We start from the raw sequence: 13,801 nt of genomic DNA, 5'->3' as shown, positions 1-13,801 counted from the left end.
GATCTTTTCATTTTGTTTTCTTGTTTCATCCTTGAGCCTGCACTTTCTAGAAGTCAGGTCATTTCATTCTTCTGTAGCTCCAGGGCTGCTGGGAGTGTCTGTTTCCAGTTACTGCTGCCCTTTCCTTTGTTTTTGTCTTTCAGATGTTGGGGCCACCAGTCTCTCCCTCCCTCTTTCCCGTCTCAGTCCCTCCCTCCCTTCTTTTTCTCTCTCCTTCCTCTCAACCCACTTTCTGTACACTATCTTCCTTCTTTCCTTATTGATTTATTTTTAATTTTTGATCCTTAAGTTAGAATATGCTAAGCACAGAGTGTACTAAGTTACATCCCAGCCCCCCACACCCTCTCTTTGAAAGGACTGCGGCTTCTTGTGGTAGCCCAGGCTGGCCTCTTGCTTCTGTGGACTATAGTACATCCTCCATTCAGTACACAGCACTCACCAGTTAGGTTTTTATCTTTTAGACTGTTAGACTTACTGTTTTATGGGTATGAGTGTTCTGCCTGTGTGCTTGTATGTGTACCACAAGAGTTTCTGGTGCCTACAGAATTCAGATGAGGGCATTAGATCCCTGGGTCTAGAGTTACAGGCGGTTACGAGCTGCCATTTGGGTGCTGGGGAATTGAACTTGGATCCTTGCAAGATCAGCCAGTGCTCTTAACTACTGGGCCATCTCTCCAAACTATCATATTTTAAAAGAACTTGCTTCCACAGCCCACTGAGGACTCGCCGCTTGCCATCTCTGCTCTTCTATAACCAGGCAGCCTCGGCTCAACAACGAGAATCTCCGCCTTTCTCTGTTCTTCACTCCCCTACACTGGAGTGAACATTTTCTCTGCCTGACCCCCGAGATCCTCCTCTCCTTGTTCTCTTGCTTCTCCTTCTTGGTTTTCCTCCTATTTATCCTCTCTGCCTGCCAGCCCTGCCTATCCTTGCTTCTGCCTCGCTATTGGCCGTTCATCTCTTTATTAGACCATCAGGTGTTTTCGACAGGCACAGTCACACAGCTTCACAGAGTTAAACAAATGCAGCGTAAACAAAAGTCACCCAGCTGAAGATACCATCCCCTAACAGGTACCTCTGCTATCATCAGAACTCTCTTTTACTTCTCTGGAGTTTTGGGTCCCTGTGCACTAGGTGCCGTGTGAGGAAGACCACCTCTAAGATAAGCAGACACTTGCTCGGAGTGGTGGTGCTCACTCGGAATCCCAGAGTTTGGAGGCAGGAGGATCAGGAATTTGAGGTCACCCTGGGCTACGTGAGACCGGACTGGAGGAAGGGCTGCTTGTGGACAGCTAACCCTTCCTTCAGCTGCTCCTTTGTCTTCACACTCTTCCCTGGTCCCCAGTGCCAGCTGTCAGTAGCTCTGAGCCTGGCTAGTCACAAACACCTGCACAGGCTGGCCCCCTGCCAGTCATACACACTCCCTATCGCTGCTATGTCCTGACTGTGCCCCTCCCTCCTCACGCTTGACTGCAGGCTCAGGCCCAGCCTCATGTTTCTCGAAGAAGGTAGTTTATCATTTTGTCCCATCTGTCCTGTGAGGCCTGGGACAACAGTCCTGCGTCAGTAATTTATTTGTCTTAGCCCAGACAGGTGCCTACTGAGTCAAGTCTCAACCCACTGCTCCTGGTCTGAAATGAGTTCAGCCATTTTAACTATTTTCAATTAAATTCCTCTGCCTGGTTTTGTGGTGGTCTGCAGTGCTGGGGACCAAACCCTTGTGCCCTGGTCTGTGTGTCGTCTTAGCTCAGATTTATATGTGACCATCCATCCTGCTTTGGGAATTCCCCCAGTGGAAAAGCCTGGGTTCTTTCCTTCTCTCTGAGAGGAAGCAGATGTTACACCAGGAAGAGGTGTGAATGCCAAGGGTTCCAGAAAGGGCTTGTGGTCCACGGGAGCCAGATGTCCCCTCCCATGGTGGCTCCCTTGCCCAAGGATCCACCCTCCGTGGCACCATCTCCAGGTGGCCATGTGGAGAGGGTGTTAGAACCGCTTCTGGGAGGAAGAAACTAAAGAGCCATGGGATTCAAACAAGTAAGCACTGTCACCGTGAGTCTGCAGCAGGCTGACAGAAGTGCTGGCCGTGGCTGGAGAAGCGCAGTGAAGAACAGGTGAGGATCTAGCTCAGTGCAGACGGCTGAGGCAGGAGCAAGGCCACACAGCAGAACGCGAGGCCTGTGGGCCATCATTTCCTTCAGGCAGTTTACTTTAGACCACTTTTGGAGTAGACCTCTCTGGACCGACCCCCCACTTCTGATACCCCTTCTATATATGTGTCTGTTTAAATTCTAGTTATTCTTTTTTTGGTTTTGGTTTTTCGAGACAGGGTTTCTCTGTAGCTTTGGAGCCTGTCCTGGAACTAACTAGCTCTTGTAGACCAGGCTGGCCTTGAACTCACAGAGATCCAGCTGCCTCTGCGTGCTGAGATTAAAGGTGTGCACTACTGCTGCCCGGCTCATTCTTAAGTCTTCACACTTAAGCGTTCACAAGTCTGTACTGGTCAGGAACTTCAACTCCACATGTCATGTCTCAGAGAAAATCTTTTTAAAAAATGGAGAGGGGGACACCTGCAATTGCAGAAGGAGAGCAACTGGAGAGTAGCTAGCCTGGGCTACATAATGAAAACCTCATCTGAGGAATGAGAGATCGCCAACCCCCCACCCCCTCCACTTCTTCCTTGTCTCTGTGGCTATTCCTAGTCTCATTTAAAAGGCTGTGTTGGGACTCTAGACAAGGTTCAGCATTGGGGACTGCCTGATGCTCTTGCAGAGGACCTGAGGTGGTCACTTAATGTGGCTGTCACAACTCAGTTCTACCACATGCATCTCCGTGGCTAGGGCCTGGGGACCAGGCAGCTGGGCACATCCTCTCATCCTCCCTTGCTCTCTCAGTGGCACTGGCAACTTCCCCAACCCAATCCTGGGGTGGGGCTGGGGAAAGCAGATCTATAAGGCTCCTTCCTTGTCCTGTCCTCAGCATTTGTGGGTGTGAGCTGTTTCTGGAATTGCCCCCTGAGGATCTGCCCACACCTCTGGAGGGTCCATGGGGCTCACAGCCCCTAGCCTGAGCCCCGGTACCGAGAGAAAGGAGACTGTTGCCAAGGACTCCAGGGGAGTGGACTCAACTCTGGTCCAGACCCAAGGCACCCAGCCCTCCTGGAGACATTGTGTGAGCCGGGCTGGGCGTCCAGACACAGCCCCCGCCGCCCCACCCTAGCCAGGGTGGTGCTTGTGTGGGAAGGACTTTTAAGTCCAGCCGCCAGACCCCTGATCGGGAGAGACTAAGAGGGCTGGCCACCATGCATAGCTCCTGCAGCCTCTGGGCGACAGCCCTGTCCCCACTGCTGCTGCTGCTGACCGCTGCTGGCCCCACCTCAGCCCTCACGGAGGATGAGAAGCAAACCATGGTGGAGCTTCACAACTTCTACCGTGCCCAGGTGTCGCCCCCAGCCTCAGACATGCTGCAGATGGTGAGTGTGACTGAGGGCCCCGCCTCCTGGGATTGGAGGGGTGCTGGGCGCAACCCTTTACCTCACCCCACTCCTTATGGGGATGCTCTCAGACCCCTTCCTCTGGCCAGCGGCAGAGTCCCTAATGCTGTATAATGCTGGTCCTCATATGCAGCTCCATTATCTAGATGGGGAAACTGAGGCTTGAGGGACTGGCACTCAGGCTTTAACCCTGGCTCCCCACACTGATGGCCTCCTCCTCAACTCTTCCCAAGATGTGGTGACCTGAGGGGAAGCTCTTTGTGAATGGCCTGACAATCCCCCAGGAGAGGAGCCTGGATGAACCTGGGAAGCACTGGGGAGGGGAGAGCAGGCCTGAGAAGGGCCACAGGTGCTGTCTCCAGAACCCAGATTGTGGTTTAGGGCCCCTTCTGTCACCATGTGGGCCCTCAGCTTCTCGTCAGTGAAATGAGGTCTTAAGCACATTCACATATGTGGGCTGAATCTCACACATGTAATCCTGCATGCAGTGAAGTCTAAAGCACACATGTAGCACAAATACAAACTGTCTTCACGGCAGCAAGAAGGGCGCAGACAACAGGAGCCAGAGGCAGGGTGGCAGAGGCCAATCTGGCAGGAGGGATGCTATCAGATGACAGGGTTGGGACAGGATGTCTGCTCTGGTTTCAACTGATAAAGTGAGATCCCTTTCCGTTCTTGCAGAGGTCTGACTGGTCCAGCGCCCCACCCCACCCCCAGACACCCTCTGGTGACCTGGAACCCCTGAGCCAAGAGCCAAGTCACCAGGGAAATACAGCAGCAAAGCTGGGGTCCCCACGTTTAGGTTATAGCCTCAGCTTGTCCTCTGTGGCTTGGTGACTCTGAGGGAGCCTTTTCCTGCTGGACGGTTAGGTATGGCAGTCCCTGCCCTGCAGGTCACACAGAAGTGAGAAGTGCTCACAGCACCGTAGCCATCTCAACCCCGTTGTCCTTGGCAACCAGGGACCGCAGACAAATCTGAAGCCGGGATACTAGTTATCAGTTACCTGGACTCTGAGGTCCAGAGTCGCCATAGACACTGCGTACCCCTGCTGCCAGTGTGCACCTTGCTCAGGGTGCCCCCCACCTGGCTAGCACCTTGTCATTTAGCCCCATCTCTTTCTCCACCCTCAGCCTGGCTACACAGCCTTCCCATGCCCCACAATACTGAGTTGCCTGTGCCATTGACCACAGCGGTCATGTTCTCCAAGTGACTTATGACTATGTGAAGTTGGGTTTCTTGGTTCTTACTGTTGCTTTAGCCTGGCCCAGTGCCCAGGACTACTGAATGACAGGGTGGACGGACCTACTTCCAGGACAGAGGTTCTTGCAATGCCACAGGCTGAGAAACCCACGGTGGCTTCCCTCTTGGTCAGGAAGAACTGACATCTATGAAGTACCCACAATCCCCAGCACGGTGATCGATGGAGAGCAGGGTACTGTCAGCTCTAAAAGGGGCCTGTCTCTCCTGGAGCCCTGCAGATCACCCTAGAGTCCCTGACCACAGCTTCCACCCCCACTGTTGCCAGAGTCCATGGGACTACCCAATCCTGTGATTTGAAACCAATGACTAGAGCAGGGACAGCCAGGTGTCCTTCAGGTAAAAACGCTTGCCTGAGCAAGCCTGAGTCCCCTCCCTAGAGTGACAAAGAATGGACCCTGAAGGTCCTACAGGCACTGTTGGGTGTGCGCTAGCCTCACGACACACACGCACACCTTTAGTATGTACAAAATTTTAAAAATGACGGGAGAGAAAGGAGTCAGTAAGGCGCAGCGGCGGTTCTGTCCGGGTTCAGGCTCCCGTGAGGGCTCCAGGTGGCTGCTCCAGAAAGCACTGACTGGGTGGGAAGTGGGTATGGTCTCGTTGTCACCAGCTCTTGCTGCTTTTTTGGCTGTCGGGCTCTGGAAGCTGGAATGGTGCCCCCCAAGCATCCGTTTCCAGGAAAGGCCAAGAACAGAATTTAATAGGATCCAGACCTTCCGCCTCAGGCCTTGGGGTCAGATGCCCCAATCCTTCACCTCCCACACTGGCTGCATCTTCTCCTAGCCGGGGACAGAACTTCGGAGGGGCTCTAAGCAAAACTCTTTTCCCAGCGTCTCACCGGAGATGCCCACGGAGAGCATTGACCTGGGGTTAAGCAAGGCTCTGACGACTGGAAGTGAGGGACCTTCTGTGTGCCACACAGACACAATTTCATCTGGAGAAGGGACCCGATGAAGGGAGTTGAGCTCTTAGGAAGAGTGCCTGCTGGGAAGGGCCTAGGCAGTGGGGTGGGCCCTGTGTTAGATGCATGGACCAGAACAAACCATCAGTCCTCCAGCATATCACTGGACACGTCCCGAGCGTCTCCACCCCCTCCCCAGCTACAGAACACTCCAAGATCACACTCGGCCTCAGTCCCCCATCTCGCCCTGCGAGGGGTAAGAGAGGCCTGAGGTGGCACTCTCCCGATCCCACTGAAACCCACGGGGATCGGATTTCTGAGAAAGGTCGGGAGTCACCTTGCTAAGAGGTGGTGAGGCAAGTCCTGTCTCTGGCCTACTGAGGTCCCAGGACACCCCAGCCTACTCTGACCACCCTCACCTCCCTCTCCTGCCTCCCTGGCTGCCCTGCAGAGGTGGGACGACGACCTAGCCGCCTTCGCCAAGGCCTATGCGCAGAAATGCGTGTGGGGACACAACAAGGAGCGCGGGCGGCGCGGGGAGAACTTGTTCGCCATCACCGACGAGGGCATGGACGTGCCGCTGGCCGTGGGGAACTGGTTTGAGGAGCGCGAACATTACAATCTCAGCACCACCACCTGCGATCCGGGCCAGATGTGCGGCCACTACACTCAGGTGACAGGTCCAGGAGGGCGGGGGTGGGGCGGAGGAAGGGCAAACGGCGTCGCGTGCTGAGCTCAGGTGTGGGTGGGGGCGAGGGCTGAGGCCTCCAGGTGCTGGGCAGGCCTCTGCTTGTTGGATCAGCCACGTGATGGGGGCGTCTCTTGGTGTCCGGCACCGCCGCCAGCACGATGGGCGGGGCGGACCGGGGCCTCCAGGTGTATGGGGTCACGTGTGTGGAGAGGGTCTGGACCTCGTGAAGTAGGGGGAGGGCTCCAAGTGATGTGCCACGTGCGTGCGTGAGTTTGGTCTCGACCTCGAGGTGCACGTTGGGCGGGGGTGGGGTGCGCTGAGGCCTCTTAGTGTTGGGTGGAGCCACCTGGTCCGGGGCGGGGCGGGCAGGATCTGCGGGTGTTGGGTGGAGCCTCGCGCTGGGCCAGGTGGGGCGGTTCATAGCTTTTTGGCTCCACTGGGAGCAGCCTGGCTTTAGAATGGTACTCTCCTTAGAGCCTCTGTAAACGATGTGCACAGCAGATAGCGCGCAGAGGCCACTCAGACTGCCCCATCGTTTTCATCTCTTCGTAAAGGCTCATCTTTTGACAACCTCGGTCAACCTTTTCAGCCTGGTGTCACAGCGCCGGTCTCCTGAATGCAATGATTGTCCTGGGTGACAGTGGACCCCGAGAGGTCCAAAGCATTCGCAGCAGCCGCACATGCCCCACTTACCCCTTTCCTGCCACTTGTTGCTCTTGGCTCTCGCGCGCTCTCTCTCCCTCCCTCCCTCCTTTCCCTCTTTTTCTTTTTTTGATTTTTTGAAACAGGGTTTCTCAGTGTAGTCTTGGCTGTCCTCGAACTCATAGAGATCTGCCTGCCTCTGCCTCCTCCCGAGTGCTGGGATTCAAGGCATGCACCACCACTGCCCAGCACTCTCGGCGTTTTTCACGTCTAATTTGCTGTTTCAAATCTGCCAAACTGATAAAGCAGACGAACCCATTTAATTTTTGTTTTAGAAAAAAACTCTGTAGATAAGAGTAGTGGGTAAAGGAGTTGCCACCAAGCCCGACCAAGCTGGATCCCCTCTACCCCATTTACAAAAAAAGTTTTAGAAACATTTAGGATTAGAGCTGGGTGGTGGTGCACGCCTTTAATCCCAGCACTCAGGAGGAAGAAGCAGGCAGATCTGAGTTTGAGGCCAGCCTGGTCTACAAGAGCTAGTGCCAGGGCAGGCTCCCAAAGCTACAGAGAAACCCTGTCTCAAAAACAAAACAACACACACACACCCCAAAAAAAACAAAACAGCAAAACCACTTAGGATTAGAATTAAAGGAATTGTTTTCTCTTCCCAATGCTTATTGTACAAATGATTACACCAGAAAAAGAATCCCACCCACATCCCTCCCTCCCATTTTCAGTGCCCTGTGGAGCTGATATTTTTAGCCCTAATCTTAAGGAAATACTCAGAAGCACCCACCCAAGATGGGAAGTTGTGAGGTCCCAGCACCCTCCCTCCTGGGACCTTGCAACTCACCTCACCCGACAGACACAGTGCCCCCAGACTGACCAAGCTCTCTCTGGCTCTACCCGGACCTAGGAGCCATCTGTGCCCAAACAGGAACCCAAGGAGCCGTAGATAGCACAAGCAGGGCCCCTCCCCACCTCCCACCCCCAGACAACGGTGAGCCTGGAAATGGACGAGAGCCCGGTGTTCTCACACCCGTGGCAGGACACACATTTTTGTTGTTGAGCCAGGTCTCATTAGGTAACCAAGGTGGCTTGAACTCCCACGGAGATCTGCCTGCCTCTGCCTCCAGAGCTGGGATTAACGCTGTTTTTGTATATAAGAAGAAATTATTCTAGTAGCCAGCCCATTCCCCCAAAGAGGCAGACAAAATGAGTGAGAAGGGCCCTGGCGGAGGAGATAGCTGGGATGAGGAAGGTTTCAGTTCAGAGTAGCCCTTCCTTGGTCTTCCCTGTGGCTGTGACTCTCCACTATCTCTTCTTTGAGTGTACCCCTTGTTTAAGAGGACAGAGCTGGGTGTGGTGGCAGACGCCTTGATTCCAGCACTCAGGGGGCAGAGGCAGGCAGATCTCTTGAGTTCTCTCTCAGTCAACCTGGTCTACAAAGCAAGTTCCTGGATAGCCAGGGCTACACGGAGAAACCCTGCCCAAAAGAAATCCCACAAAACAAAACAAACAAAAAACATCCTAAGAACCTCTAGAAAGAGGCCACAGGGAAAGTGGACAGGGTGTATCAGAGGCGTGGTGACTTTGTTTGACAGGAGAGGGTAGCCGCTATGACCTCCAACCTCTAGCCGACTCGGAAGGCCAAGGCTATAGAGTGTCTTCAAGCCACCCACAGAAAGCTGGAGTGGAGCTAGCTGGGGCAGGGACTGTCTGCCCAGCCCAGAGCTAACTGCTGGGTTTACCCTCCTTTAGGTAGTCTGGAGCAAGACGGAGAGGGTTGGCTGCGGTTCCCACTTCTGTGAGTCGCTCCACGGAGTGGAGGAAGTCAATATCCATTTGCTGGTGTGCAACTATGAGCCCCCGTAAGTGCCCTTGAGGCCGGCGGTTTGGGAGAGAACAGACCTGGATACAGCTCAAGGACGCTGTGGGCTGGCCCTATCCCTCCTGGCAGCTGTGATGTCCCTCCGATGGCAGATCTAATTTAGTTAGTCAGAGGATGCCAAGGAGCCTGTGGTCCCCAGCAAGCAACTTGTGGGAGTTAGCAGCCCCGTGGGCTCCTAACCTGTTGTGCCTCTGGGGATCAGGGGGATGGGTAAGAAGGAGCAGACCTTCCCCTGCAGCAACGCCTTCTCCTTCAGGGGGAACGTGAAGGGGCGCAAGCCCTACCAGGAAGGGACTCCTTGCTCCCAGTGCCCCGTTGGCTACAACTGCGAGAACTCTCTCTGTGGTGAGTGACAGGCCAGAGCTGAGAAGGGGTTGGGAGAATGCGACGCTGTCTGGGTGGCCTCGAGTCTCAGGACTCCCATCTTGAGAAGCAGGTGATGGGGCTACAGATGCGACAGCGGGGACCCTCTGCGACTTTCTGCCCTTCCTGCACCGCCACCTTGGCGCCCCAAGTGACAGATTCCATCCTTCGGTCCCTACAGAGGGTTGAGAACCAGAGGCCCTGGAGTGCCGTGCCAGGGGGCGTGGCTGAGCGGGAAGGTTTGGGCTGGTGGGCGGGGTCTTTGATCAAATAGGCGGTGCCTCCAATTCAGTCCCTAAGGGAAGCTTGGAGAAAATGGTGGGTGGAGGAGTCGTGTCAGTGACGAGAATTTACATTACCAGAGGGGCACACCCGCTGCAGAGGAGTGTGGCTTGCGCGTCCCTGTGGAACATTGCGCGGCCGGGTGGGGTCCCGTTTGCAACACTAATGCTTAACCTTGCCAAACAGAGCCCACAAGAAACCCGAAAGAGGAGCAGGATTCTCCTCCACGGGTGACTGAGGTCCCTTCCATCACCCGGGCAACTGAAGCACCAAGCTCCAGGGAAACCGGTACTCCTTCCCTAGCAACCTCTGAAACTCTACGTTTCTCCTCGGTAACAAAGGTCTCGGACTCCCTGGCAACCGAGTCCTCACCTGCGGTAGAAACAAAAGCCCTATCTTCCTTAGCAACGGAAGGCCCTTCCTCCATGGCAACAGAGGCTCAATCTTTCCCGATCGAGGTCCCCTACGTTTCCACTACGCACACCCAGCCCTCAATGGATGAAAGGCCAGTTAACTTCCTCACATCAGCGCTTATCCCTGTCCCCAAATCTACGGACAAAGAAGGCAGCAAGTCGAGCGCAACCTCCGTGAGCTCAGAGAAATCTCTGTACCCTAAAATGTCCTTGACACAGACAGGAGAGTCCCTACCCCTGGCCCACGAGGAGGCTGAGGCGGACGCTGAGTTGCCCGAAGCAGAGGCAGAGTTGCCTGAGGCAGAAGCTGAATTGCCAGAGACAGAGGCTGAATTGCCTGAGGCAGAGGTCCAGTTGCCTGAAGCAGAGGCTGAATTGCCTGAAGCAGAGGTCCGGTTGCCTGAAGTAGAGGTCTGGTTGCCTGAAGCAGAGACCCGGTTGCCTGGGGCAGAGGGCAAATTGCCTGAGGCAGAGGCCGAGCTCCCTGTTTCCAGTGAGGTGGTGGTCCCAGTTCTTCCAGCCCAGGAGCATGGTGAGCCGCAGGCCTCACTGGACCACTCGGGCCCTCCTGCCTCCACCTCCCCGCCCAACTTCCCCAGTGTCTCTGCCGAGGCTAATGCCACAGGTGGGCGCACCTTGGCCCTGCAGTCACCCTTGACAGGTAAGGCCCGCAGCCCCTCCTTCCCTTCCTGGCTGGTGTCCTGTGCTGGTACCAGCAGTTGGGGCATGGCAAAGCATGCGTGATCTGGAAGATGCTTCCTCTGCCTGCTGCCTGGACCGTGTATGGAGTCAGGCTCTTTTCAAATCGAGCCACAGCCCCTTCTTTTCCGCAGATGCCGGCTTGGATTTGGAGAATTCTGGTCACGTTCAGGGCCCTTTCCTGGGACTGCTGCTGCCTCCTTTGCTGTTGAGTGGAATATTCTGAAGGGGACACTCAGAGGCAAGGCCTGGTGAGACTGGCCTCATGCCTGTTCTGAATTCTGTCTCCAAGTCAGAAGCCAGAGCTTCTGGAGCAGGTCCTTCTCTCTGCCGCCCTCCCTCCCCTCTACTGAGCAGTGCCAGCCCAGTACCCCCAGAGAAGTGCTTCTTCCACGGGGGTGGGGGTGGGGTGCTGCCTTCAGCAGGGTTCTAGGGGCCACATGTGCCTAAGGACAGAGGATCATAGCCTCCTCAGGAACTGTTTGGCCCCTTCTAGTCCCTTGGGCTCTTTCTTGAGCCTTTTGAGTCCAGCAGTGTCTGCAGAAGTCCCTACTCCTTCCCAGGGAGAAGAGGTAGCCGCCTGACTGCTGTGTCCTCCATCCTGTCCCCAGCCCTCAAACAAGGCCCTCTGGAAAGGAAAAGCTGTGGGGTCCAGCTCACCAGAAATTGCACACCAGGGCCCTTCCTGCCCCTTACAGCAGAGCCCCACAGAGGACATGATTCTGAGGATACCTGCTTGCCCCACAGGGTGGAAGAGGGGTGTTGTGCTCCCAATCTCTGAGTGTCCATATGGCTGGGACAGCAGACCATGGGGGGCAGGTTAAGAACAAGCCCCACCCAAGTGGGGTTTTGTGGGTGGGGAGACAGGGAGCCAGGGAACCCAGGTGGCCTTGACTCCTGAATAAAGCCTGTCTGAGAGCCGAGTCTCTGCTGTGCGAGATGGAGCGCTGTGGGCAGTTGCTTCTGCCTACCTAAGCAGCTTTGACCTTTTCTCTCCCCTTTCCCTCACTCTGAGGCCCAGCCCTTTTCCTTCCTGTACCTTCTGCTCCACCCCAGACACAAGTGGCCTGGCAGGGAAGAGAGAGCAGAGAGAAGGCAGCTCAGGGTGACTGCTGGCTCCCCTAACCTTAGTCTCAGTAGGTGCTGGCTCCCCTAACCTCAGTCTGAGTGGGTGCTGGCTCCCCTAACCTCAGTCTGAGTGGGTGCTGGCTCTCCTAAACTCAGTCTCAGTGGGACTTACTCAGGTGACTTCAGGACATTTCCACAAGGGTGCTGATGCTCCGGGCCTGTCCTGGACACAGGTTTCAGGTGCTTGGAGGAGCCCCGAGACAGGGTCCCCGGGCCTAGAAACCTCTCTGGGGATCAGAATAGAGTGGGCCAGAAAACAAGTACTGACCCTGGTCCAGGCTGCCCCTCTCAACAGACAGAAGGCACCTAGTTAAACTATACAACTTGGGGCCAGTGAGATGGCTCATGGGTAAAGGTGCTTGCTGTCAGGCCAATGACCTGAGTTCAATCCCCTGGACCCACATGGTAGAAAACAGACTCCTACAAGTCATCCTCCAACTTCCACACATTTTCCTACCCCAACATCTTTATTGGGGTAGTTTTATTTTTTGATTTTTTTGTTTTATTTTTGAGACAGGGTCTTTATGTAGCCCTGGCTGTCCTGGAGCTCTGTATGTAGGCCAGGCTGGACTCAAACTGAGATCCACCTGCTTCTGTCCCCTGAGTGCTGGGATGAAAAGCATGCACCACCATATTGGGCTGAAAAAAAATCTTAACGCACACAACTCAACGTTTTGAAGATTTATTTAGTGTCTGTCAGGGTGGGGCAAGCACAGTGATATTCATGGGGAGGTCAGAAGACAACCCGCAGGAATAGTTCTGAGTTCTGGGAATCAAACTCGAGGAGTCAGGCTTGGCAGCAGGTGCCTTTACCTACGGAGCCAACTGGTCAATCCCAACCTGATGGGTTTAGTGTATTATAGGACTATGTAACTATAATACCAACATTTTCGTTACCCAAGAAACACCTTACACCGGTCCCCACTCCCACACAACCCCCCTTAGCCCGAAGCAACTGCTCCTCTATTTTCTATCTGTATGTACATTTCCTGTTCCTTCTCTTTTTGTTGAGAGGGGCTCATGCCAAGGTGCTCAAGGTCAGAGGACCCCCTCTTCTGCAGCATGAATGCTTTCTTCACTACAAAGCTGCATTGTGTGTACTGGTTTGTGTTACACTCACACGTGCATATGCACGGGTAGCCAAAGTCAATCTTGGGTGTCACTCTAAGGAGCCGCCACCTTGTTTTTGTGAGATGGCTGGCACCTCTCAGGGATGCTGGAGCTCAATTTGGCTAGGATAGTTAGCCAATGCGCTTCAGGGATCTGCCTCCACTCCCCATTTGCCCTGCCCCCGGTGTGGGGGTGCTAGGGATCACACTTGGGCTCTCACGCTTGTACAGCAGGTACCTTACGGACTGACCCATCTCCCCAGCCCCAGCTGTGAGAATTCTGCATGGATGCTATCTTAGTCCTTGTCTACTTAAATATTTTCTTGTGAGAGTGTTGACTTTTTTCAAAGGCCTTCCTTCTCTCTGTCTATTGAGATGGTTATGTGGTCAGAGTATATGACTATAACATCTGGCTGATCTACAGCTGTTACAGTGGCTGCATTCCTTGAAGGGCCTTCTTTTGAGCTAGTGTTAGGCCTGAGTGGTCAGGGGTGGGAGCCTCCGGACCAAGCAGAGGCCCAAGCCTATCCCGGTTTCCCTGTGGCTCTTCCTGACTTGCACAGCATCTGCTGGCGGCCTGCAGATCTGTCAGAGATCAGGGGTACAGGATGAGGGAGGCTGCTAGAGCTCAGGCTCTAAGATGGGCTGGGAGGGGGAGACATGTCAGTAAGGACTGAACTGTGTTCAACAGAAGATCGAGAGGCCTGGCACCCAGAGGCCTTGATGACCTGAGAAAGTCTTTTGCACTGTAAGCCATGGCTTCCAGGCTTCTTAGGGCTGGCAATGACATGGGCTGCTGAAGGGGACAGCTCAGGCTACCACTGCCTCCTTAAGAGGAAGTCTCAGAAGGCCTGCTGCAGGTCCTTCCAACTTTCCCTACGAATAAGGTTACCCAGGAAGGAGGCCACTGGTTCCCTGCAGGACACCCCCA

At 54.7% G+C, this 13,801-nt stretch overlaps 1 protein-coding gene across 2 annotated transcripts; it reads left to right on the top strand.

The window, feature by feature from the left end:
• The first annotated feature begins 3,239 nt into the window (after positions 1-3,239).
• On the top strand, positions 3,240-11,550 carry Pi16 (peptidase inhibitor 16). Of its 2 annotated transcripts, none has more exons than XM_057752088.1 (7): positions 3,240-3,469; positions 6,104-6,325; positions 8,747-8,856; positions 9,133-9,221; positions 9,708-10,595; positions 10,768-10,884; positions 11,245-11,550. In XM_057752088.1, exons 1-6 carry the CDS (start codon positions 3,299-3,301, stop codon positions 10,857-10,859), a joined length of 1,572 nt encoding a protein of 523 aa, XP_057608071.1. In that variant the 5' UTR covers positions 3,240-3,298; the 3' UTR covers positions 10,860-10,884; positions 11,245-11,550. The 2 variants fall into 2 exon arrangements, with proteins under 2 accessions (XP_057608071.1, XP_057608070.1); XM_057752087.1 differs by having other exon boundaries at positions 3,242-3,469; positions 11,197-11,550.
• The last annotated feature ends 2,251 nt before the right edge of the window (positions 11,551-13,801 follow it).

Source organism: Chionomys nivalis, chromosome 19 (assembly GCF_950005125.1).
Source record: "Chionomys nivalis chromosome 19, mChiNiv1.1, whole genome shotgun sequence".
NCBI classification, from domain to species: domain Eukaryota; kingdom Metazoa; phylum Chordata; class Mammalia; order Rodentia; family Cricetidae; genus Chionomys; species Chionomys nivalis.
Note: the sequence above shows the minus strand (reverse complement) of the source record. Positions and strands in the feature narration are given on the sequence as shown.